Source organism: Balaenoptera physalus (genome assembly GCF_965194825.1).
Source record: "Balaenoptera physalus genome assembly, chromosome: X".
Classification (NCBI taxonomy): Eukaryota; Metazoa; Chordata; class Mammalia; order Artiodactyla; family Balaenopteridae; genus Balaenoptera; species Balaenoptera physalus.
Window position 1 is genome coordinate 121,273,952 of NC_138903.1, and position 24,499 is coordinate 121,298,450.

Genomic DNA, 24,499 nt, shown 5'->3' on the forward strand with positions numbered 1-24,499 from the left:
AGACACTGGAAAGCAGAGCTTTGTTATAGGAACACCTCTTGTGTAAATATGAATATTTAACTTAAAGCTGTAATGTATCTAAATTTCAACGCATAAAGTGTAAACTTCAACACATCCTAACTGCAGGATTTTTAGCTTTGGGTCTTTTTAGAACCATTAAGACAGCTCTGACAACCCTAAATACCAGTCCAAGTGCAAAAGAGGTCCTTCAGAACGTATCCCTTTGGTTAAAACCTCTGATTATCTCTTTTCTCTCTTTGGATTTTTTTCTGTTTTGTTTAGATGGAATCTGAATGCATGCCATGAAAAACCCTACTTGGAAACAAAATAACACTGCACTTTTCACCTGGGGGGATGGAAGGTGTGAAGATGGCTTCTTGCAAGAATGAGACAAACTGTGAATGACGAAGTCCACCTCAGTCCTGAGGAAGTTCTGTGAATGTCATGGGTAGCATAGGATCATCCTGACTCTTGTGCTGTTTATCTGTAACACTTTTAAGAACTGTAATCTAGTTCATACCTCCAAAGGAAATCTTATTTTTTAAAGTCTATTCATTCTCCTTTAATTCAAGGGGAACTTAGTTTCCTTGTGTTACTCAGAGCAGCATCTACAAAATAATGAAGAATGATGTTAATACTCGTGATTTTTAAGGCCAAAAATGTCTGTGCTATGACTTCTAACACTAAATGTGAGGATTCAAAAGGTCCATCGTAAATTCAAAGGTGATGTCTTTTGGTTGTTTAATTTGAAAGTCGTTATTCCGTTACATAGTGATTTATTAAAGGCATCTATTTCATGAACGGCATAACTTCACTGTAAGCAAAATAAACAGAATTCACATCTCCTAAAACCAGATTTCCCGAATATTGTATGAATTATGCTGTGTGCATATAGATGAAACATGTTAAGCACATAATTAATGGAGAGACCTTTACATTCCATTTGCCAGATTTCAAATAAGATACTCTAATACATATTTTGAAACCTAAGTGCTGTTGACAGTTGCATATACGATCAACTTTCATTTCCTAATCCATTAATTGACACACAGTACAATATATTTTTGTAGGCCACATTATACTATTTTGCTCTATGCAATGTAATATGAGGAACAGATCTCAATCAAGACCACTTGATATAGCATTCAACCAAAATCTACCAAGTACTAATTTGTCAATTCGATCTGTCATAAATCCATGTTATTTGAAAGTAATGTATATTTTTAAAAATTCCGAAGTCAGAACTTTCTAGAGAACAGGGAACTATGGGACCATGTCACCTTATCTAGTAGCATGTCATACCAAGAGAGTAATACATGCTTTAAATGCTGATGGTTTATCAATCCATTACACTTAACTCTCCTGACGACACTGCAAAAAAGAAAAGGATATTGAAAAAGTGTACTGATGGTAGAAAATAAAAATGAAAAGAGTAATGTTATTTTTTCCAAATAAAGTGTATGTATGTTAACAAATGTATAGTAAGCCCTTCACTGCCTGAAAAATAAGCACAAGCCCAAAGCAGATTTAAGTTGTTTTGCCATGCACTTTTTAAAAGGTGGTAATATGCCCTAAATCTACTGTGATTAGTTACAGTAATGGAATCATTTCAAATTAAAACTAATCATATATGTAATTTTACATGTCCTGCATTACTGTTAGCTAAAACTGAATGTAATTAACTTTGTCCTGAATTAACTACGAGGACATCTGGCTCTATATTTTAAATGATGATGATAAAAGTTATGGAAAATCTACTGCGTGTTCCTAATGTTGAATACAAATGCTAATATTATATGGAAGTTAGATGAATACACTTGGTGTTTTCAATTTTGAATTTTGGAGACCTGAGTACAGGAAAGGCCATTATTTTCTAGTATATACACTGCACTCTTATTTCATGGCTTTATTGGTTTATAAAATATGCTTCATTAAAAAATGATTTATATATTTAATTTACACAGCTCTTCGAGCACGTATTTTAAGTGACTCATGTGTTTCTTTGTCTCTCTCTCATTAACCACTTAAATAAGCATAAAGCAGTTGGCAGAAAGCTGGCCGTATTTATTTTCAAACTTAACTCTTTAATGTGTAAGATGGAATCAGTTAATTTGAGGGGAATATATGATTCATTACAACTATCTGGCTTTTGAAAGTGTTCAAAATGTCACTATCTTAGATTTCACCTTATTCGAACACATATACATTTTTAAAGTGTAAAGTGCTCAATTAAGCATGTGCAATCTTTCTTTGTGTCTAATACTCTTCTTTTATGGTTAGTACTTTTTCTGCCCTGTATAATTAACAAGAAAGAAATGGTTAACTGCTCAAAGGCATGAAGATATTGTCCTGTGCTTTTAGAAGCTTTATGATTCTAGCTTTTATGTTTAGGTCTATGATGCAACTGAAATTAATTTTTGTGTATGGAGTGAGGTGTAGGGATGGATGTTCATTTTTTTTTTAATGTGGATACCCAGTTGCTCCTGCACAATTTGCTAAAACAACCTTCCTTTCCCCATTCAGTTGACTTGACACCTTGATTAAACATTAATCAGTTATATATATGTGGGTCTATTTTTTTTTTTAATTCTTTTAAAAATTTATTTTATTTATTTATCTTTGGCTGTGTTGGGTCTTCATTGCTGTGCGCTGGCTTTCTCTAGTTGCCGCGAGCGGGGGCTACTCTTTGTTATGGTGCGTGGGCTTCTCATTGCGGGGGGCTTCTCTTGTTGTGGAGCACGGGCTCTAGGTGCCTGGGCTTCAGGAGTTGTGGCGTGCAGGCTCAGTAGTTGTGGCTCACAGGCTCTAGAGCGCAGGCTCAGTAGCTGTGGCGCACAGGCTTAGTTGCTCCACGGCACATGGGATCTTCCCGGACCAGGGATCGAACCCGTGTCCCCTGCATTGGCAGGCGGACTCTTAACCACTGCGCCACCAGGGAAGTTCCTGTAGGTCTATTTTTGAACTCTATTTTTCTATACTTAAACCAATACCACACTGTATTCATTACTGTAGCCTTTTAGTAGGTTTTGAAATCAGGTATGTAAATCCTCGAGATTTCTGAGATTCCTCTGTTCTAGGTTTTTTTGCCTTCCATATACATTTTAGAATATACCTGTCTTTATTTTTTCTTCCAAAAGGCCTTGCTGAGATTTTGACTTCATTAACTGTCAATTTGGGGACAATGGATTTCTTAACAATGAGATTTCCAATCCTCGAATATGGTATATCTCTCCTTTTAGTAGGTCATCTTAAATATACCCCAGCAATTATTTGTGGTTGGCAGTATAGAAGCCTTAGACATCTGTTGTTAGATTTATTCCTATTTATTTTATATTTTATATTACTAATGTAAATGGTATTTTTTCTTTTTTTTCCAATTCTTTGTTGCTAGGATATAGAATTACAATTTATTTTTATAGAATTATTTTATATACCATGGCCTTATAAAATTCACTTATTACTTCTAATAGGGTCTTTTTGTGTATAGATTCCCAATGGTTTCATACATACACATGATCTGCTAAGCATGATAGCATTGTCTCTTTTCTAATATTTTGGTTCCTTATCTCTTTATCTTGAGTTATGGCACTGGCTAGGACTTCCAATATAATGTTAAATAGAAATGGTGAGAATGAATATCCTTGGCTTATTCCCAACCTTAGGGGCAAAAGCTTCCAATATTTCATCATTAAGAATGAGGTTAACTGTGATTTTTCACAAGCACACATTATTCCCTTTATTCCTAGTGTGGTGAGAGTTGTTATCATGAATGAGTATGGAGTTTTGTCAAGTGCTTTTCTGTATCTACTGAAATGATTACATAATTTTCCCCTTCATTATGTTAATATGGCAAATTATACTGACTTTTGAAGCATGTAATACAAGTACTTAATTTAAAGCTATACAATTCCCTATATTTCCTTCCCTCTTGAGCTGCATCCCCAAATTTTGATATGTCACATTTCATTTTCATCCAATTTTAAATAATTATAATTACTCTTGTGATTTCCTCTTTGTCCCATGTGTTGTTTAGATGTGTATTATTTAATATCCAAATATTTAGGGATAATCTATTTCTAATATAATATCTTTTGAGACTTTATATGATTCCTGTCTTCTGAAATTTATTATTTCTTTTGTGATCCAACGTATGATCTATCTTGGTGAATGTTCCATGTATACTTAAAAATAATGGTGTATTCTGCAGTTGTTGGGTGTCGATTTTGAATAAATGCCAACTGGTTCAGGTTGTTGGCCTATCAGACTCTTCTGATTACTAACTGTCTAAATAATTCAGTAATTCAATAATTATCACAAAAAAAAAACCTTTGAAAGGTGGCCCAGATTTAGAGAAACAAACAAACAAACAAAAACACAAACAAAAAGTGACTCTATTTTGGGGATTCCCATGTGACCCAATATTTATATTGAGCCCTATCACCCTTAGATTTTGTTTCATGTCATAAATGAAATTTAGAACCAAGTATGTTACTCCTGGCCTAGTAGATTCATTTAAACACAAGGTAACAACACCTAGAATTCAAATACAAGTCCAAAACTAGGAATTCAAAGGAAATATGTACATATAATAATAATAATCTTGTTCACAAACAAATCTGTTGTTGTTGTTGTTTTTGTGCTGCCTTTTTATAGATAGCTCAGTATCAGGTGAAAAATTTATAAGAATACTGGTTTGTATACAGAAATTTCATGTACTAATGCTTGGGTTAATAGAAAGGAACATTCTCATTTCTTCGTAATATCTTCACACATTAAGTCTTGGGCACAGACACAGGGTATGTTTGTGTGTGTGTGTGTGTGCGTGCGCACGAGCACGCACAAACATGTAGCAGAAACCTACCATAAGGAAATAGCATGCTCTTAGAACTGAGTAAAAACACGCTGGTGAAGCACCCTTGGACAGTAAGGCTGGTTCCTTAAAATCATATCATCAGTATTTAGTTCTGAAGGATCTCTTATAAGACAGCACTGTACATGAAACTTTCTTTCAAACCTATCAACCTTGTAGAGAAAAGTTTAACATGTTTAAAACATCTCTATTCATTAATTTAAAACTATTAAGGGAAAAAATTAAATCCTAGCTAACATAATATGCTTGCAGCTCTATTTCTAAGTGCAGAGAGGTTCTTACCCTATGCCAATTACATATTTGGTGGAGCTTTAAAATTTTTAGCCTTTAAACAAATAGCATACAGTCAAGTTCATATTATACCTGTAACTTTGGCATTCCGAAACCTATAGTCACCGATTAAAACCCGCAAACTGGGGCTTTCCTGGTGGCGCAGTGGTTAAGAATCCACCTGCCAATGAAAGGGACATGGGTTCGATCCCCAGTCTGGGAAGATCCCACATGCCGCGGAGCAACTAAGCCCGTGTGCCACAACTACCGAGCCTGCGCTCCAGAGCCCGTGAGCCACAACTCCTGAAGCCCAGGCACCTAGAGCCCGTGCTCCACAACAAGAAAAGCCACCGCAATGAGAAGCCCACGCACCGCAACAGAATAGCCCCCACTCGCCGCAACCAGAGAAAGCCTGCACGCACCAACAAAGACCCAACGCAGCCAAAAATAAATAAATACATTTTAAAAAAAACAAACAACCCCTGCAAACTGTTCCCTGGAATCAGATCTTCTTTTCTTCTGTTTAGATTTTTCACCAACCTAAATAATAAACTAATTAGTAGCCAATAATGGTAATATAAGGTAATAACATATACATTGCATTAAAGCTCAGATTTTCACAAACTATTGCACGTATTCAAAGACCTTCATGACACTGTGCTTGAGTCCTTTGAGTAATCTACAAAAGACTTACCTCACTAGCAAAAATGGTTATTATGTTAATGATCCATCATTAATTTCACCTGCATTTCCCCCTTTAGGGTCAGAGTAACAGTCAATGTAGCAATTCAGTTAAAGTTATTGACACAATGAAGGCAGAATTATTTCATATAAAATTTCCAAAAGCTTTATGTAAGTTTCATTCAGTCCTCTTCCAAATAATATTTCCTTCTTGCTTTGGGTTCTCTATAATTAAACAGCATATCTGGCAGAAGCATCTTTGCAATCAGTGCTGTATAAAGTCAAATGCATTGAGGATAGAATGATAAGACTAAAAAGTCAGTATTCGAACTGATAAAGCAAAGTGTGGCTATGTTGTCAAGTACCAAACATGGTCCCTGGCACATAGTGGGCGTTCATTAAACATGTGATGAATTAATGAATGACTTAAAGGACCTAATGTAATGTGATCTGTAGCCATTACAAAGCCTGATGTATCAGCTGAAACATCTGAGCCAAAGGTAAACCACAAAAGAGCATGCAGACTCATAGCATTTCATTCTTTCAAAGCATTTTTCACTCACCAAAGGTTAACATTCCTTTCAGTGAGCTATATAGGCATGGCTGAAGCAATGAAAATGAAACACTGATAAGAAATGTGTTATTTCTGCTTCTTGAGACCGTATAACAAAGATACAAGTAAAGCAGAACATTTGATTAGATATCCGTGTGCCCCAGGCAGAGGTCAACATAGTCATGGAGAATTCACCTACCATTGACCCTCAGCATCCTCATGGAGAAGCTGAATGACATCCCCATTTCTAATCAGGAGGTCTTCTGAGCCTCTCTTCCTGCAATCTGCTAGGGCTTTATATTTGCCTGGAGACTGTAAGGTTGTTTTGAAAAATGACATTACAAATTTGAATGCAAAACTACTTGCATAACTGCCTGTTCTGTGACGTACAGACTTCATTCTTTACGGCAATGGTAAATGTGGTTAGCTGCAGCAGCTTTGCAAGAACAAACAAACATAGAGCAGTTTGTGATGGCAAAAAAAAAAAGCAGGACGTGTTTATTTAACCTGAAGAATTCACTTTTATTTGCAAAAAGAGAATTACAGCATGAACTACACAGAAAATAACAGAGCACAACTGATTTAAGTTACATGAATAATAAACATAAATCCAGAAAAAAAACAAGCATGAAAATAATTTTTAAATACTGTTATTTGTAAACTACTCTCATTAAAAATAATTATCTTGGCACATAAAAAAGGCAATGGCCCTGAACAAAGATTTACTAACGCCCCCAAAAGGATTCCTGTGCTTTGTTATCGTTTTGCACAGGTAAAAATAATGGGCACAAAAGCTTAGTCCAATAAAAGCATATTAAACCATAATGTTGTGCTTTACTTGGCCTTAATCTTTTTGCAGCTATAATTTTAACTTGATTCATTAATAAGCTAAATAATTCAAGGCACACTGATTGCATTTGGTTACAAGGTAGACAGAGAATAGTAATCTTCAAGTCCAAACGTATTCTGAGATGAGAATTTTTCCAGCACAGTATCTTACACATTGAATATATGATTTTAAAGAGTAAGAGTACCATAATTAAAACTTTTTTAAAATAAAAGGAAAGAAATAATTATCTGGTGTTGATTCTTTGCACGTCCAAAGGAATTAACCTGAAAACATTATCCGCATCACTCGGGCTGAACGTCTTTTGAGCAGTATTTTTATCAAATGGGCCGAGGAGCAGGCAGGAAAGAGCTACTTGCCATTTAACAGAGTAGCTTCATTAAAATAGGACAGCCATCTCCGACACGGGCCTCTACAAGGGAAGCAGCACCCATTATTTCTTGTTTTTGACTTGATAAAGCGAGGCTAAAAGATCAGCTCATTCCAACCTGTTTTGCTTTTTAGGTTGGGGGTTATTTAATTGAGGGGATATGGAATGCACTATATTGTCCCTTGTATGTTTTCCTTAGTAGCACAACTCAGGGAATTCTTGGGAGAAGAGAGGAGAGCTAGTAGGTTTTTCTACATTCCCATCCCCTATGATGAAAGCATTAATCAATTTTGCATATTGGCTTTATTTTCTGACACCATAGCTGGAAAAATGCTTACTGAAGGCTTTCTCGGTTCTTGACAATCCCTTCATAGAGCATCATTTACAGCAAACATTGAAATCCCAACTGGCTTCCCTTGACTTACTGCTCACATCTGAACAGCGACCCCTCCCGTCCTCAGATAATGTTACTTCAGGAAATGAAGTTCTTTTTATTTATTCGTCTAAATCAGCAATTCTCAAAGTTTGGGAGGCTGACCGTTGGGAGTTCCAAGGGTCTGTAAGGGTCAAAGCTAAATATATTATTTGCCTTTTTCACTCTCATCCTCTCACAAGTCTACAGGGGAGTTTTCAAGAGGCCACCGAATGTGTGATAGCACAACAGATTGAATGCAAACGCAGATATGAGAATCCAGCTGTCTTTTCTGAAGCCAGATGTTAAAGAGATTTGCAAAAATATTTCATTTATTATTACTATTTTTATTGGCTGCACTGCGCAGCTTGCGGGATACCAGTTCCCTGACCAGGGGTCGAACCCATGCCCCATGCAGTGGAAGCACAGAGTCCTAACCACTGGACCACCAGGGAAGTCCCTTATTTTTTTATTTTTTAGGCTGCAAAAATATTTTAAATGCCACTCTTCTCACTAGATTTTTTTTGGTTTCAAAAATGTAAATTCATTAAAACGTTTGAGCACTGCCAGTCTAGACAACAAACGCTGGACAAATCTCTTACCAGCTCTGAGCCTCGGTCTCCTCCTCCGCCAGTTGGAGGGAATAAAGCCTCACTAAGACTATGACTATTCAGTGTGAAATCACTTTGAAAACTGTAAATGACCATACAAATATGAATTATGGTCACTGTATTATTAGTGGAAAGAATATTCTGTTGCTTTTTTAAAGTAAGCATTCCAGCGTCGATGCAGCTTTGGGATTCTCCATGCCATGACTCCCTTACCCCAACACCAGAACTGCCAAACTGAATTTATTCCTCTGAAAAGCACCAAGGAACAGTCCACTACAAAGCATCATTTCCACCCTCCACCCTGATGACTTCAGAAAATTGGAGATTTATCCTAAACAGTCCTAACTCCCCTGTAATAATCCACCAGGACCCTAACAGCACTGCAAACTAGTTCTTCTATAAAACACTTACTTTTACCCTAAAGCAATCTTTACTTTCATGGGGTGCCCTCTTGCTCTGATATGCTGAGATCTGTAGCATTAGCATGTTTTTTGACAGCCCACTAAAATATATTCCCCAGATGGTATTAAATAGTTTTTAATGTGTAATGTTTATTTCCTATATTTTCTAATCTGGAATCTAAACTGATTTCTAAGTATATCTGAACCTCCTTTGTGCTCTGACTTTATCTCACATGCCCAGATTGAAAACAGAGTGGTGAAGCTCAATTAAAGATAAAATTGGTCACAATATGGGACTTGGAATGATTGACTATCTCATCAACTTCACTAGGAGCTCCATGTATAGCTCAAACAAGTTCTCACAGAGATAAAAGTGCTTACTGAATGTTCACAGTAAGACTTGTTTCAAATCTTTTGACTGTGGAAATGACCACATGACCTCAAGGATACTGACAAAGGATTGCCCCTATGTGCCTCACCTATTTCATCAATAAAATTGCTTGAAGGGTTTTTATTTATCTTAATATGTCATTACTAACCATTAGAGGCCTTTCTTCTTCATTGTCATCATAAGAAGAGTAGAAATAGTTACTGGACCACTCCTCATGCTCACCAGAGATTTCTGCAGGTGATGACATCTCAGTCCAAACTGTAAGAAAAACATGGAGGGTGGCAGTTACTGGTCCACCACAAGGAGAGAAGTAAAATGAAGTGTAATAATCAAGGCCATACCCTTCAATGGTCCAAGAATAATATCTTTTGTAATAAAACCTCCAATTAGGTTGTACTAGTTTAGAATTTCTGGTATTTCAGAAAGGGCCTAGAATATCTACACTTCTTTTACTTTTTAGGATGGTTTCATGTTGGGGTTGGTGGGAGTTATTACAGATAATAATAAGTTAAATAACATTCCAGAGAACATTTATCCCTTCTTATAGAAAATTATCTCTTCCAAAAATTCTTTCTATAGCATTCTTCTTGGTCCCACTTAAGTAGCACTTATAACATTCTACCTGGTAATATTGTTATTTTGGACTTGTCGTATCTCTTTTATTAGGCAGAAACCATGTGTTACACATTGTGTGTCTCATAAGAACCTGCCTGTAAGAGATGCTTAATTAATAAAATGCATTGAACTGGTATGGATGAAGCAATCTGATGTAGGCAGAGAAATGACAGCATTTCATCTTGGCCACACTAAACTATTCATGTAACCTTGGAAGAGTCATGTTAACTTTCTCTGACTTGGTTTCCTCATCTGTCAAATGAAGGCAACGGTACTAGGCTCTCTCCTGATGGCTCAGGGGGCCACAGTATAGATGACCTGAGGGAAGTGACCCGTAAATGGAGAACTGAAGCTGAGCAAGGTTGTTGTTCCTTGTTTCTCCTCAGCTAGTAGAGAAGTCTTCCAGATTAGGGACCATCATATTTAAGCATTGAGTATCAGGCACCCCGTTAGGCATTTCTTCAGGGAAGTCTATGCTGTTGATCCCAGAGTTGTTAAGGTGACCCTTGCAGGTGCTTCTGAAGCGCCTTCCCTGTTGTCACACTACCAAATTGAATTTTCATTGCTTGTTGCATTATCTTTCTACTCTCCTAGCTTCACGGGGATGGCAGCTGAGTGTATCTCAGTTAGACTGTATGCCCAGAGTACTGCACAGTTCCTGGCACACAGGCTGTTATGTTCGTTAAATTAAACAAATTGTTTTAAATCCCTTTAAATGACCCAATTTGCAAAATAAAAAGAAATATTCCTGAGCTGTAAATGACTCTTCTCTATTCATTAAACTTACAGTGAGTCAAGCAAGTGTGCATCCCTTGATGCAGGATGTGTTTTATTCACCTCTGTATCCTATGTAGGAGGGGCTCCCAAACTTGAGAAGGTGCCAGAAAGAATCACATGGAGAACTTGTTACCTTACAGCTGGCTGAGTCTCACTCCCAGAGTTTTTGATTCAGAAGGTCTTGGATGGAGCCAGAGCATCTGCCTTCTTAACAAGTTCCCAGGTGATGCCGATGCTACTGGTCCATGGACCACACCTTGACAACCTCTGCTCAGCCGAGTATCTTGCATATGCACAAGACAGAAGAGCCTTCTAAAAATGGGTTAACTTTGTTTTCTCCATATAAAGTGAACAGATGGGTAGATTTCTCAAATTAACAACGGGAGGAAACAATTTGCACAGCCATGAATTCTCCCTTCGGATGAGCATTACACATACCTGTATTTGCTTCTGCCCGAACTGACGCGATGGCCTCACCGACTTCCACCATAGCGCTGGTGTGCTCCAAGTCAGTTTCCTCAGCGCCTATAAAAGCTCCCTGTTGCCTTCTGAAATAGTAAATATGTAAAACTTGGTAAGCTTTTTTTCAGTTTAAGAGTAATAAGAAATTTTAAATGGTATTTCTTCTACTAATACCATGTGTTAAGAACATAGTCTAAGAATCCATTCAAACAGAGCTGATTTTCCCCCTTATTTAAGTCTGTGTGATAATAGCTCATAATATACAAAAGCTTAAATCCTGGGATCCAAGCCGGCATGGAAAGAAAAGGCTCCCTTCTGGACCCAAGGCAGGTATATTGTTTAAAATTCCTGTTGCATATTATATTGTATATCCGAAATTTGCTAAGAGGGAAATGCTAAATGTTCTCACCACAGACACAAAAAAGGATAACTATGTGAGGTGATGGATATGTTAATTAGCTTGATTGTGTTGATTATTTCACAGTGTATATGTATGTCAAATCATCAAATTTTACTCTTTTTAAAAAATATCTTTATTGGAGTATAATTGGTTTACAATGATGTGTTAGTTTCTGCTGTACAACAAAGTGAATCAGCTGTACATATACATATACCCCCATATCCCCTCCCTCTTGCGTCTCCCTCCCACCCTCCCTATCCCAGCCCTCTAGGTGTCACAAAGCACCGAGCTGATCTCCCTGTGCTATGTGGCTGCTTCCCACTAGCTATCTATTTTACATTTGGTAGTGTATATATGTCCATGCCACTCTCTCCCTTCGTCGCAGCTTACCCTCCCCCCTCCCCGTGTCCTCAAGTCCATTCTCTACGCCTGCATCTTTATTCCTGTCCTGCCCCTAGGTTCTTCAGAACTTTTTTTTTTTTTTAGATTCCATATATATGTGTTAGCATATGGTATCAAATTGTACTCTTTAAACGTATATAGTTTTAATTGTCAACTATAACTCAATAAGTTGGAAAAAATAAAAACAACAAAAAAAACCCGATTGTTCTATGAACTTTTAACTTCAGTGAATTAGGCAAAGTGTATATGAATGACAATGAAACCTCAATCTGATTAATACTGTTGAGTTGTATCAGCTACTATAGAGTCAATTGCTCCATGAAATCTAAAGCCTTTACTTCCAGAATACATGATAAAACATTGAGTACTGTGAACCGTGGAAAACAAAGACTTCCACCGTGATTTTAAAATGGTTCTCCTGGGGCTTCCCTGGTGGCGCAGTGGTTAAGAATCTGCCTGCCAATGCAGGGGACACAGGTTCGAGCCCTGGTACGGGAAGATCTCACATGCCGTGGAGCAACTAAGCCTGTGTGCCATAACTACTGAGCCTGCGCTCTAGAGCCCGCGAGCCACAACTACTGAGCCCGTGTGCCACAACTACTGAAGCCTGTGCGCCTGGAGCCTGTGCTCCGCAACAAGAGAAGCCACAGCAATGAGAAGCCTGCGCACCGCAACGAAGAGTAGCCCCCGCTCGCCACAACTACAGAAAGCCTGTCCGCAGCAACAAAGACCCAACGCAGCCAAAAATAAATAAATAAAAAATAAACTAAAATGGTACTCCTAAAGTCTCAGATGAATCAACATACTTTGCACCTGATCTTAGCTACCCGTGAAAGATGATGTGCAACAGAGAAAAAGAGTATTTTTATTTTTTATTGGAGTATAGTTGATGTACAATGTTGTGATAGTTTCTGCTGTACAGCACAGTGAATCAGTCATACATATACATATATCCTCTCTTTTTTAGACTCTTTTCCCATATAGGTCATTAGATAGTATTGAGTAGAGCTCCCCGTGCAGTAGGTCCTTATTAGTTATCTATTTTATCTATAGTTGTATGTATACGTCAGTCCCAATTCCCCAATTTATCCCTCCCTCACCCCCCGGTTACAGTAAGTTTATTTTCTACATCTGTGACTCTATTTCTGTTTTGTAAATAAGTTCATTTGTACCATTGAAAAAGAGTACTTTTAATAAGTCCTTCAATGATCCCTACATCATGCAGATGCTGCGTGGTGAATTTCTGTGCCAAGGCTTTGGAATCAGCGTGGGGATTCTTTCTGCATATATGTAAACGTTGTATGGAAACTCCACCTTTTAGGATTCCTAGAGGCGGAATACAAAGGCCACATCTCTAAACCAGCAGCAAAGCTATCATTGAGGACGGCTGCCTTCCTCAAAGATGTCGTGGTTGTGTCCAGGCACAGCCCCCGCCCCCGGGATCCATACCTCCTCTCTAACTACACAGAGAGGCCAAGTCACCAGCAAGTGGTCTCCATCAAGGGACCACAAAGCTGCAGGCCAGTATTAGCTGCCAGTACTTCATCATTCTTATACCTCTCCTTCTCCAATCAGATTGAAGGTGCCCAGAAATATTTTGAAGAGAAAGCCATGAGTGTAGCCGCTTTTGCTAGCAGCCTACATGCAACTCCCCCCAGGGTATACTGAGAACAAAGCACTTATAATCGTGTTTAAAAATTAGCCCAGACTATTTTTTTTTTTTGAGGCAAGGAATACAACTTTATTCCGAAAGCCGGCAGACCGAGAAGATGGCAGACTAATGTCTCAAAATAACCATCTTATCGGGGTCTGGATTCCAGTTTCTTTTATAGAATCAGAGAGGGAAATAAAGTAAAAAGGCATAATAGAGAGTGAGAGGCGGGGAGGAAGTAAACTAAAAAGGGCCATCAGTCTTGCAAAACATCCCCTGGGGGAGAGGATGTGTTAATTTCTTGTTTCTTGCAGCCATCCACAGGCGGACAGGGTCAAGATGTTTCCCTGAACAAAGGCACTTCCTTGTATTCTTTTTAATATCAGGGGAACAGTGAGATAACTATTAAGGACTATCAGGCTCCAAGTCGAAGGACAGAACTGAGAAAATGTGTTTATAGAATTTGAGGAGTTACTGCTAAAAGGGCAGGTAATTTTTGTCTGATAGTTTAATTACATTGTTTCATGTTATATACGGAAAACAGAAGATTGGAGAGTGGTATTTCTTAAAGTATAATCACTTACTCATTCCGCTGAGAAGAAAGATTCTGTTCCGTTAACTGATTATGTTGTTCTTGTTTTTTAACTGTGAAATAAAACAAAGATTATATAAGCATTGTTCGGAAGCCACACTTCTTACTTCCTTGAGGACCAATGACCTTCACATATGCACACACAACCCACCCCCCCAATCCCATGTGAGTTCACCTTAACAGACTTGAAACAGCCAGAGGGAAGGCCAGTCTGAATTTGGAATATAGGAAAGGATCGAACCATGTAATATTTTTTTCAAGAAATTCAAGTTTATAACTAGCACCACCCCCAGGCCAACATTACCAAGCACTGATTACTGAGGTCCTAAGCAGAGTTGCCTCATGGGAAGCATTTAGAATTAACACATTCAGATTGCTCTATCACTGCACCACTGCTTCTCAGGCACTAGAGCTCATCTTCCATTGTAAAATTCATTCTCCGACATAGTTTAAACAGCCTCCTGCATCTTGATCTCCTACTAATGAGTTGAACAAACCCTTTCATTATAAATAGTAGAAAGTAAATATCAGCCCCATTCCCTGTAAAAATTATCACAAAATCTGAGTCACCGAGCTGTTCTTGTACTTCTTGTTCTGGACAATGCATGCTTGAACTTACCTGTCATAAGTTCCTGTTGCTTCAACAAAATACTTCTGATTTCTTTTAACCACGTCATCTTCACATCTACATTTGAAGCCTAAAGATTTAAAAAGCAGGAGAGGAGAGGACATGTTTCCTTTTTAAAACGATGCTTTATAATAAAACAAATGTCACTAAGTATATCAAACACGATTTACAACCTGAACCACAATATTCCAACTCTAACATTTTGATTCTTAAAACTTCTAAGAAGCAAATAAGTAGCCATCGGATTAGATGAAATAATAGCCAAAACCATTTTGAAATTGGCCTTCAATAATAATGCTCAGAGAAATGTGAAATATAAATCTCACTTATTTTTTCTGTGTAGGAGGGTTCTTTTAAATATATAAATGTTTTTATGTTTAATTGTGGTAAAACAAAATACAATCTGAAAAGACAATCTATTGTAGGGACTTCCCTGGCGGTCCAGTGGTTAGGACTCGGTGCTTTCACAGCCAAGGGCTGGGGTTCGATCCCTGGTCGGGGAACTAAGATCCTGAAAGCCATGTGGTGCGGCCAAAAAAAAAAAAAAGACTCTTTGAAATGACAATATTCTCTTGAAATGTTCTAATTCCTCTCTTCTTCCATGAAACAGGTTGAAGCTTACAGCGCATCTGGCCAGGACTTTAACCACATTCTTTAGAAAAAACAATCCGATCTGAATCATCACATCACCCTGTCTCGTAATCAGGTCCCCTCTGAATGCTGAGCACAAGAGGAACTCAGAACTGTTATAAATCTGTAACTCAAGAAACTTGATGGGGACAGAGAAGCACCGCCAAGCTCTTGGCTATCAGCTCTTGTTGATAAGTCTCCTGGTGTCGTGGTGAAAACTTAAAGCCATAGAAAGCATCACAGACATATCTCAAGTTAAAGAAAACTTCTGCCAAGGTATGGAAGCAACCTAAGTGTCCATCGACAGATGAACGGATTTGGAAGATGTGGTACATATATACAATGGAATACTACTCAGCCATAAAAAAGTATGAAATAATGCCATTTGCAGCAACATGGATGGACCTAGAGATTATATGTGGAATCTAAAAAATAAACAAACCAGTGAATATAACAAAAAAGAAGCAGACTCACAGATACAGAGAACAAACTAGCGGTTACCAGTGGGGAGAGGGAAGGGGGAAGGGGCAATATGGCAGTAGGGGATTAATAGGTACAAACTATTAGGTATAAAATGAGCTACAAGGATATATTGTACAGCACAGGGAATATAGCCAATATTTTATAATAACTATAAATGGAGTATAACCTTTAAAAATTGTGAATCACTATATTGCACACCTGTAAAATATAATATTATACAGCAACTATACTTCAATAAAAGAAAAAAAAGAAAAAAAAAACTTGGTAACTGAGAAAAAGTTTAATTGCATCACAAAGAATAATAATCAAATAATATTTAGGTAACCTACAGGAAAGGACTGAGAACTTTTGTAATGTAACCAAAATTATTTTTGTTTGCAAATTCAGACTTTTGTATCTTAAGGCAGGTTATGGTTTCTAGAATAATTCTTAAATGACCAACCTGGACAATATAAACTTCTTCCTTCCCAGCATACCAGATTTCAAACTTGCGGTTATCTCCTTTTACATATTCAGTGATTCCAACTTCATCCATCTACAATATATGAGTCACCATTTTCATGAGCATTTTATTCTGAAAATGAAATTACATTAAATCTACCCCCATCATATTCTAATGAAACAGAATTTCTCACTTCTTCAAAATATATGTTTTATAATCAAAGAATATGAAATGATAAATACAATCAGAGACCTGAGTGTTTATATGCTTTCATTAAACTATGCACTTATATAGTACAGACTACATGCTCCATTCCAGTGAGTGAAACAAATGTTTCAAATCTGAGTATCCAAGTAGCCCACGTAAGATTGAATTCCATTATAAATTAACTGTACACTATAAAAACAAATTATTGTGTCAAACACAGAAGTAAAACTAATTAAACATCGTGGAAAAGGTCATCCAAAATTAATTTAAATGGTTCTTTTTAATAACTTTATGCCAGATAAGTTAATCTCACAAATTACTACTTATGTCTATAGAAGCCCTACAAGTTATAGACATCCAATTTATGGGTCAGGGGAGAACCAACCAGGTACACAGAAATCCCCTCTATTTCCACCAATCTCTTGGCCTCTCTAGAAAACAACTTGTCATGGGACAGTCATGTCTTCTTGTAGCCAGTGAAAATTAGGTATTCAATATCCCTTCCTTACCATAGTTTTTCTTCTCTTTCATATGATTGTGCAAAGCACAAACTCTTCCATTTTCTTTCATCCTGTGCTGCTAATAGCTTGGTTAATTTCACTTTGAGCAATTTCACTCCCTTGTACACACATCCTCTTTTAGTTTCCTTCTGCCTTCTCTTTCCTTTCAATCCTTTCCTAATTAACTAAAGGAATATCTCACTCTCTGTTCCATTTACATGTCTCCCAAATGACCCTAATTAGAGCTGATAAGCATTCAAAGTAGTGCTAGTGAGATCCCCATATCAAGGAAAAGAAAAAGGATTATACTTAGAAATGAAAGAGCCTGTGACATCTACCCGGAATGTACTCAGAAGTTACTTTCAGAATGTCCAAAAATATCTTTACATTCATTCCTACTCAACCACTCTAACTAACCTACTTTTGCTCAAACATCAGGTTTTAAGATAAACAATAATCTCATATTCAATCTCTATTTAAATTGATTTTGTTTCAATACATGGTTTTTTTTTAACAGCATGATAAGATGGAAAGCCCATGCGCTAGCTATGTGTCCTGGTACAAGTTGCTTAACCTTTCTGAATTTCAGTTTCCTCAACTATAAAGTGGGAAGAGTACCTGTTTCATAGAGTTGATATAAGGATTAAATAGCATGCACTAAAGGCTTAGATAACATGATGAGTTTTTAAAAGTATGAGTTTGCTTTCTCAACTTTCCCTTATTTGAATAGCAATGGTTTTGCTATTTTTCATTGTATACATAGAGCACAGCATTATAGATTAAATGAGCTTTTTTGAGTTACTCTGGAAACCTAACCATGATAGCTATCAAACAACACTGTTCTTAGCTCTAAACAATTCACTACAAATGATCCACTGTAATACAATCCATTTGTAATTCATGGGTTGTAGATATTTTCTCAAATAACACAATATAAAGGTTTTATCAAAAGGTTTTTATTCTTATTAAATATTTACTATACCATGAAAACTTACCTTTAGAACCTAGAGGCAGAGTTAAAGCTCTAACTATATGAATATAGTTATATGATATATAATAAATAATATATATAAAAGAACGAGGCTGATTCTACAGTGATACCCTAACTGTGGTCTCTGCCTCATCCTTCACATTTTCACTGATGATTTCTGGTAGCTATGAATATATTTTCTTTATTTTAAAGCATTTTATCTGAAGACATCTTGTTTTATCAAGTGCTCAGGGCCCCAACTTTTAACCTAATTTTCTGTCTTCAGGGTAGTGTGAAGATGTCAACTACCTTGTTAAAAGTCACCCAGTGGGTCAGAACTCTGGGATTATAACCAATAACTACCTATCTTAAGACTTTTATTAGGGAGATCAGCTCGGTGCTTTGCGATGACCTAGAGAGGTGGGATAGGGAGGGTGGGAGGGAGACGCAAGAGGGAGGGGATATGGGGATATATGTATATGTATAGCTGACTCACTTTGTTGTGCAACAGAAACTAACACAGTATTGTGAAGCAATTATACTCCAATAAAGATCTATTAAAAAAAAAACTAGTTGAATATTGGGAGGGAAAGCACTTGATATATTAAATGAAAAGTCCATGTTGTAAAACTGAAAAGAAAAAAGACGTCTATTTCTGTCTCTGGGATATATAATAATTACTTCTTGGGTCTGTACTATGAAAAAATTGATCTTGGACTTCCCTGGCGGTCCAGTGGGTAAGACTCTGCGCTTCCAATGCAGGGGGCACGGGTTTGATCCCTGGTCAGGGAACTAGGATTCCACATGCCACGTGGTACAGCCAAAAAAAAAAAAAATTGACCTTGATTCACAATAACAACAACAACAACAAAATGTAGCTAGGCTGAACTGCCGTGAAGCAGTTAGAAACAAGATATTGGGTATAAAACAGTAACATAACTGTATCTTGAAAATAGTTTCTGGGATCAAAAAAAGAAAGAAAATGAGAATTATAACAGAATAATATTTATATAAATTAAAACTAAATGGGGGGCTTCCCTGGTGGCACAGTGGTTAAGAATCTGCCTGCCAATGCAGGGGACACGGGTTTGAGCCCTGGTCCGGGAAGATCCCACATGCCGCAGAGCAACTAAACCCGTGCACCACAACTACTGAGCCTGTGCTCTAGAGCCCGCGAGCCACAACTACTGAGCCCGCATGCCACAACTACTGAAGCCCACACGCCTAAAGCCCATGCTCTGCAACGAGAGGCCACCGCAATCAGAAGCCCGCACACCACAACGAAGAGTAGCCCCCGCTCGCCGCAACTAGAGAAAGCCCAGGCACAGCAATGAAGACCCAACGCAGCCAAAAATTAATTAATTAATTAATTTTTTAAAAGGAGCAACTGGGCATTTGTTATGAAAACAGTGAGGGTTTTGAATAGCCACTGCTGTGGGTTCAGAAGTGAAGCAGGGAAAGTAGACAGTAGGAAGAAGTCAGAAACCTAACCCTGGGCAGGAACCCCATTAGGAACAGCATGGGGTCGTTGGCCTCTGGGAAGAATCAAAAGCAGGGCCTGCTTCTCGGGTGGCCTCCTGACACAAAGCCCTCGGGCCTGGCTCAGGACACATGGCACGTCCTCTCCATTACCACTGCTGGACATCGCATCAATTCTCAACATGCTAACAACCAAGAAACAGTGGCTGGGGAGTCGAGGGTCATAATTTTCTCCATTTTCCAAATTTTCTTCAACAAATGCCATACCGCTTTTTACAATGTAGAACTTGAAAGATAAAATTAATTAGGTGTGAAAAAAATCAAATTTGCCAATTACAGACTCATGTGGATTGGAGGTTCCTCTTGTCAAATGTCAAAACCAGCTGGGAGTGTCACTGGATTGCCAGTGACTTCCTCAAACAATACTGCTCTCATTTTAATACCAAACTAACATTAGGACACAATGGCAGCTTGGGTTATGGGAGAGAAGAAAGTAATTTCTAAGGATCGGACAGGACAGGTGTGGGCAGGATCCAGCTGTAGGCGGCTCTGGACACCCAGGAAGGGAGGGGATGGAGGAGGGATACGATGGGAATGTGCTAACCATAAAAGTGATCCATTTTTAAATCACACGGAAAAAAAGGAAGAAACTCTTTCCTCCTTGACTCTCCCGTATGAGAAAAGCTCCTTGCTACCAAGACCAAGAACTCCACCTGGTGCCATTGGTAAGAGAGTGCTAATGGGGGAGCCTGGGTCACTGCCCACAATTTCAAACTGTGCCGTGCAGGAGTCTAGGGCGCCCCCTTGGGGACTGCCTGGGACTGAAGTGAGAGAGGAAAGGAAGGAGGCCACGGTCTGCCCTCCGTGGCTCTCATTTCAGGCAGAAAAGTTCTGCTTCACCTGACTTCTCTCTAAGATTTCTACTTAAGGTTTCATGGGTGGGAGCGTGCGAAATGGGTGGTGAAGGGGGGGTCAAAGGGTACAAACTTCCAGTTATAAAATAAATAAGTCCTAGGGATGTAATGCACAGCATGGTGACTATGGGTACCACGGTTAATAATACTGTACTTCATATTTGAAACTTGCTAACAGATTAGATCTTAAAAGTTCTCATCACAAGAAAAAAAGGTTTATAACTATGTGTGGTGATGGATGTTACTTGTGGTGATCATTTCACAACATATACAAATATTGAATCATTACACTGTACACATGAAACTAATGTAATGTTATATGTCAGTTATACCTCAATTTAAAAAGAAAGATTTTCTTTTAAAAAAAGATGTGCAACTAGAGTATAAGAGTATATATACTTTTCCAGCCCAGTCATCTGAGCTGAAAAAGTATACAAACTGGAATACAGTATATGTATGTATGAAAGACTATTACATTACACAATTCAAACAGTCTTACTTTCAGACAGTGCTTAAAACTGTATGACGGGTATCGATCAGAGCCTTCTCTGCTTTCAACACGCCTTTTACAAAAAACAATGGCTTTTTCATACAAGAAAAGGTGCCGCTGCATTGGCTTGAATCTAGCAAAATCCTTCATCTTTGTAGCACCTTTCTTGTGTCCAATCCAAACGCTGAATGCACCCTGCATTATCATCTTGCCCAGCTCATTTAAGTTTCCCTGGAATGGAAAACCCAAACTCATTAGTACAAGGCAGAGCAACATTCAGACCTCTGACATCAATATTGCAGTGTTTAGATTGAGTTACTAAAGCCCTGAAGCTTAATTTATACTTTTTAAAGTTTCATTCATCATAACTTTTCACAGGAAAACATGCCATGTGTCACCCAGTTACAAAATGACTGTGGGACCAGGAGATAGAAGAAGCCTCCTTTTCCCTGGCTTCATGTTTCCATTACTTCCTCAATCCTAATTGGTAAATGACCTCTCCCAGTCCAAGTTTTCCCACAGGGGGCAGTTAACTCTAAAGATTTGATCTCTTTCTTCCATCTCTATCCTGGACTGAGGCAAAGAGCAATTCTGGGACCATATGCCTCCTTAGAATAGACCCAAACATTCCAGCAAGCGGGATCTCCCAAGGTCTGCACTTGGGGGTAGGCCTTGTTAGGGACACGGGGAATGTCATAAATTCATTTGGCTGCTGATCTGAAGCCAATTTTCCACTTAGCATCATAAGTAATAATGCTGACATTCGGGTCCTTCATCTGTCTGCCTCTTACATCTTATTTCTCAGTTGATTCCAGGAGAGGAAGAAAGAGATGTTAACATGCTTACCCTGTAAAACTGCAACAATCATTATGATCTACTTACGATATAGCCATTTATTGCAATCTGATGCATTGAGTCATTAACTGACTTCAGTAAATCCAGTATCATGTCAAGTGCCTCCTTTAATTGTACAGATCCTTCGCAGTCTTTGCTATATTTTAATAGCTCCTGTAATTAGAAGTCAAGAATTAAACTTAATATTAGGCAGATATTAATAACTGGAGAATATGAATACATTGTTGGCTAACACGCTTTCGAGGAGGAATCCAAAGATAATGGCAGTTTTTCGAGTAATTTCTTTCATATGCTATTTGTCACATTAATACTATATTTAATAACAATGTCAAAACTGGGGAAGAAATGGAATAGTGACTGAACAGTAGAAAGCAAAGGGCATGGACTTCCCTGGTGGCACAGTGGTTGAGAATCTGCCTACCAATGCAGGGAACACGGGTTCGAGCCCTGGTCTGGGAAGATCCCACATGCCGCAGAGCAGCTGGGCCCGTGAGCCACAATTACTAAGCCTGCGCGTCTGGAGCCTGTGCTCCGTAACAAGAGAGGCCGCGATAGTGAGAGGCCCGTGCACTGTGATGAAGAGTGGCCCCCGCTTGCCACAACTAGAGAAAGCCCTCGCACGGAGACGAAGACCCAACACAGCCATAAATAAAAAAAATAAATAAAATTTCAGAGCATATAACTTTCACATACTTTATAAAAAAAAAAAAAAGAAAGCAAAGGGCATTCAATGCTTCTGGAGCTGGAGGACAATAGGTATTAGGACACACTACAGATCCGTTTTTAAAGCAATTACACATTTTTTGGTCCTCCACTTACAGCAATTCATTTTATTCATTATGCATATACCATAGAACATTGTAAAAAGATATTTTAAAACAAGCTATGTTGTATTTATACTTAACGTGACATTTTTGGAATCTTTTCACATTACTCAGAGGTGTGCCATCTTCATTTTTCATTGAGAAGGCCCATAGGAAATACAGTCTCAAAACTATAGGAAATACAGTCTCAAAACTATATTTGTTTAGTTCTGCTTAACAACAGTAAAAGTTCTACAGTCAGGGTTATCCATATATCAGTGTAACTTGTATGGACGATTAAATAGCTAGAAGCATTGATTCAACTGCTAAATGCAGCTGTCTCAGTCAGGAAGCCGACCTATTTCTAGTGCTTACTAGTCAGTTGCTCCCGTTTTAATGGCTTTGCCACCTTTGACCCAAAGAAGTAAGTAAAGAAAGAAACAAATGTTTCATGTAATTACCTTCAACAGTAACTGATATTTAGTAATCCGTTGCACTGGTTTCAGTAAATAGGAATCTAGACCAAGTCTGTGTTTTAATTTTCTTTGACATTCCTGTCATTAAAATACAATTATCAATAAATTTAAATTGACATTTACCTATGAAAATATCAAATGTTCATTGATTAGACCCAATGCATGCATGTTTCTTACATCTCAAGGAAAATTTACCAGAAAAATTGCTGTTATATATGGTATGGAAATTGTAAGAGGCAGTATGTCTAAAAAACTACAGTAAACTTTATTTTGAGGATCGGAGAGCTAGAAAATCCCCAAATTTCAAAGACTAAAAAGTTTTTATGCATAAATTCACAACGATGTGGAAACGCTTAAAAAGTAAGAAAGCAATGAATGACCATAGGTTAACATGACCAAAAAGTTCTTCAAAGTATCCAAGAAAATTAACAAAAGGCTCAGCTCTGCAGGCCAAGACCCAGAAAAGAAATAGGTTGTACTGAATATAAATCAGACTGGGTATGAGAAGAGTTTTTTAAATGTCACAAGAAAAATACAGCCCTTATCAACTGGTGCTACATTTCATCTGATTATTGGCTTGCTGCCACTATAAATATAAAAGCCATGACTTTGAGTCCTGGGAACATTGTAGGGTCCATAATTAGGGCAAGATGGAGCTGTTTAGGATGAAATCTGCATATAGGAAGTGCAGAACACAAAGGGAATGGGAGAGGAGATATCTATGGAAGATCCAGGACCCTCCTCTGTATGTGATAAAATCCAATACATAATCTAATTCGATTATCAACTTTTATGGTTAAAAATGGTGGACTGATACATGTATTTAGCTCTCCACTCATGAAACCCAATTAAAGTGATGGAAAAGTTATTTTTACAACGAAAAACCCAAAGTTACAAAGATGAAAGAGGGAAAAACATTGACAAAATTTGGAAACTGGCAGAGGGAAAAGCCAAGGAACAACTCAATTTATGTTAAAGAACACACTTCCCCCTCCTCCACAAAGACTCCAGAATCAAGTACCTCTGGAAGTTGGAGATGAAGGTGGGGTTTGAAAAAAGATGGCTGTTTAAGAAGTAATTTTAAAGGTTTGTTTAAGAAGTAATTAGATACTAACCAGTGTTGGTAGAGGTGTGGAGCAATCAGGCCCCTCATACACCGTTGGTAGGAATGTAAAAAGGTGCAGCAACTTTGGAAAACAACCCAACAGTTCTTCAAAAAGTTAACAGGGGCTTCCCTGGTGGCGCAGTGGTTGAGAATCTGCCTGCTAATGCAGGGGACATGGGTTCGAGCCCTGGTCTGGGAAGATCCCACATGCC

General features: G+C 38.0%; 1 protein-coding gene across 11 annotated transcripts in view; it reads right to left on the reverse strand.

The window, feature by feature from the left end:
- Nucleotides 1–233: 233 nt before the first annotated feature.
- Nucleotides 234–24,499, reverse strand: part of MCF2 (MCF.2 cell line derived transforming sequence) — a 71,001-nt gene continuing 46,735 nt past the window's right edge. For 5 of the 11 annotated variants that reach the window (XM_082445297.1, XM_082445296.1, XM_082445298.1 and 2 more), the window contains 9 exons: nucleotides 23,168–23,260; nucleotides 21,931–22,056; nucleotides 21,058–21,279; nucleotides 16,489–16,581; nucleotides 14,925–15,003; nucleotides 14,298–14,358; nucleotides 11,237–11,346; nucleotides 9,555–9,664; nucleotides 5,534–6,424 (listed from right to left, as the gene is read on the reverse strand). In XM_082445297.1, the coding sequence (XP_082301423.1) occupies nucleotides 6,377–6,424; nucleotides 9,555–9,664; nucleotides 11,237–11,346; nucleotides 14,298–14,358; nucleotides 14,925–15,003; nucleotides 16,489–16,581; nucleotides 21,058–21,279; nucleotides 21,931–22,056; nucleotides 23,168–23,260 (942 nt within the window). In that variant the 3' untranslated portion in view covers nucleotides 5,534–6,376. Of the gene's footprint in view, nucleotides 609–5,233; nucleotides 5,284–5,533; nucleotides 7,634–9,554; nucleotides 9,665–11,236; nucleotides 11,347–14,297; nucleotides 14,359–14,924; nucleotides 15,004–16,488; nucleotides 16,582–21,057; nucleotides 21,280–21,930; nucleotides 22,057–23,167; nucleotides 23,261–24,499 lie in introns of those variants that run through there. The other 6 variants (XM_082445291.1, XM_082445292.1, XM_082445290.1 and 3 more) reach the window with 5 other exon arrangements.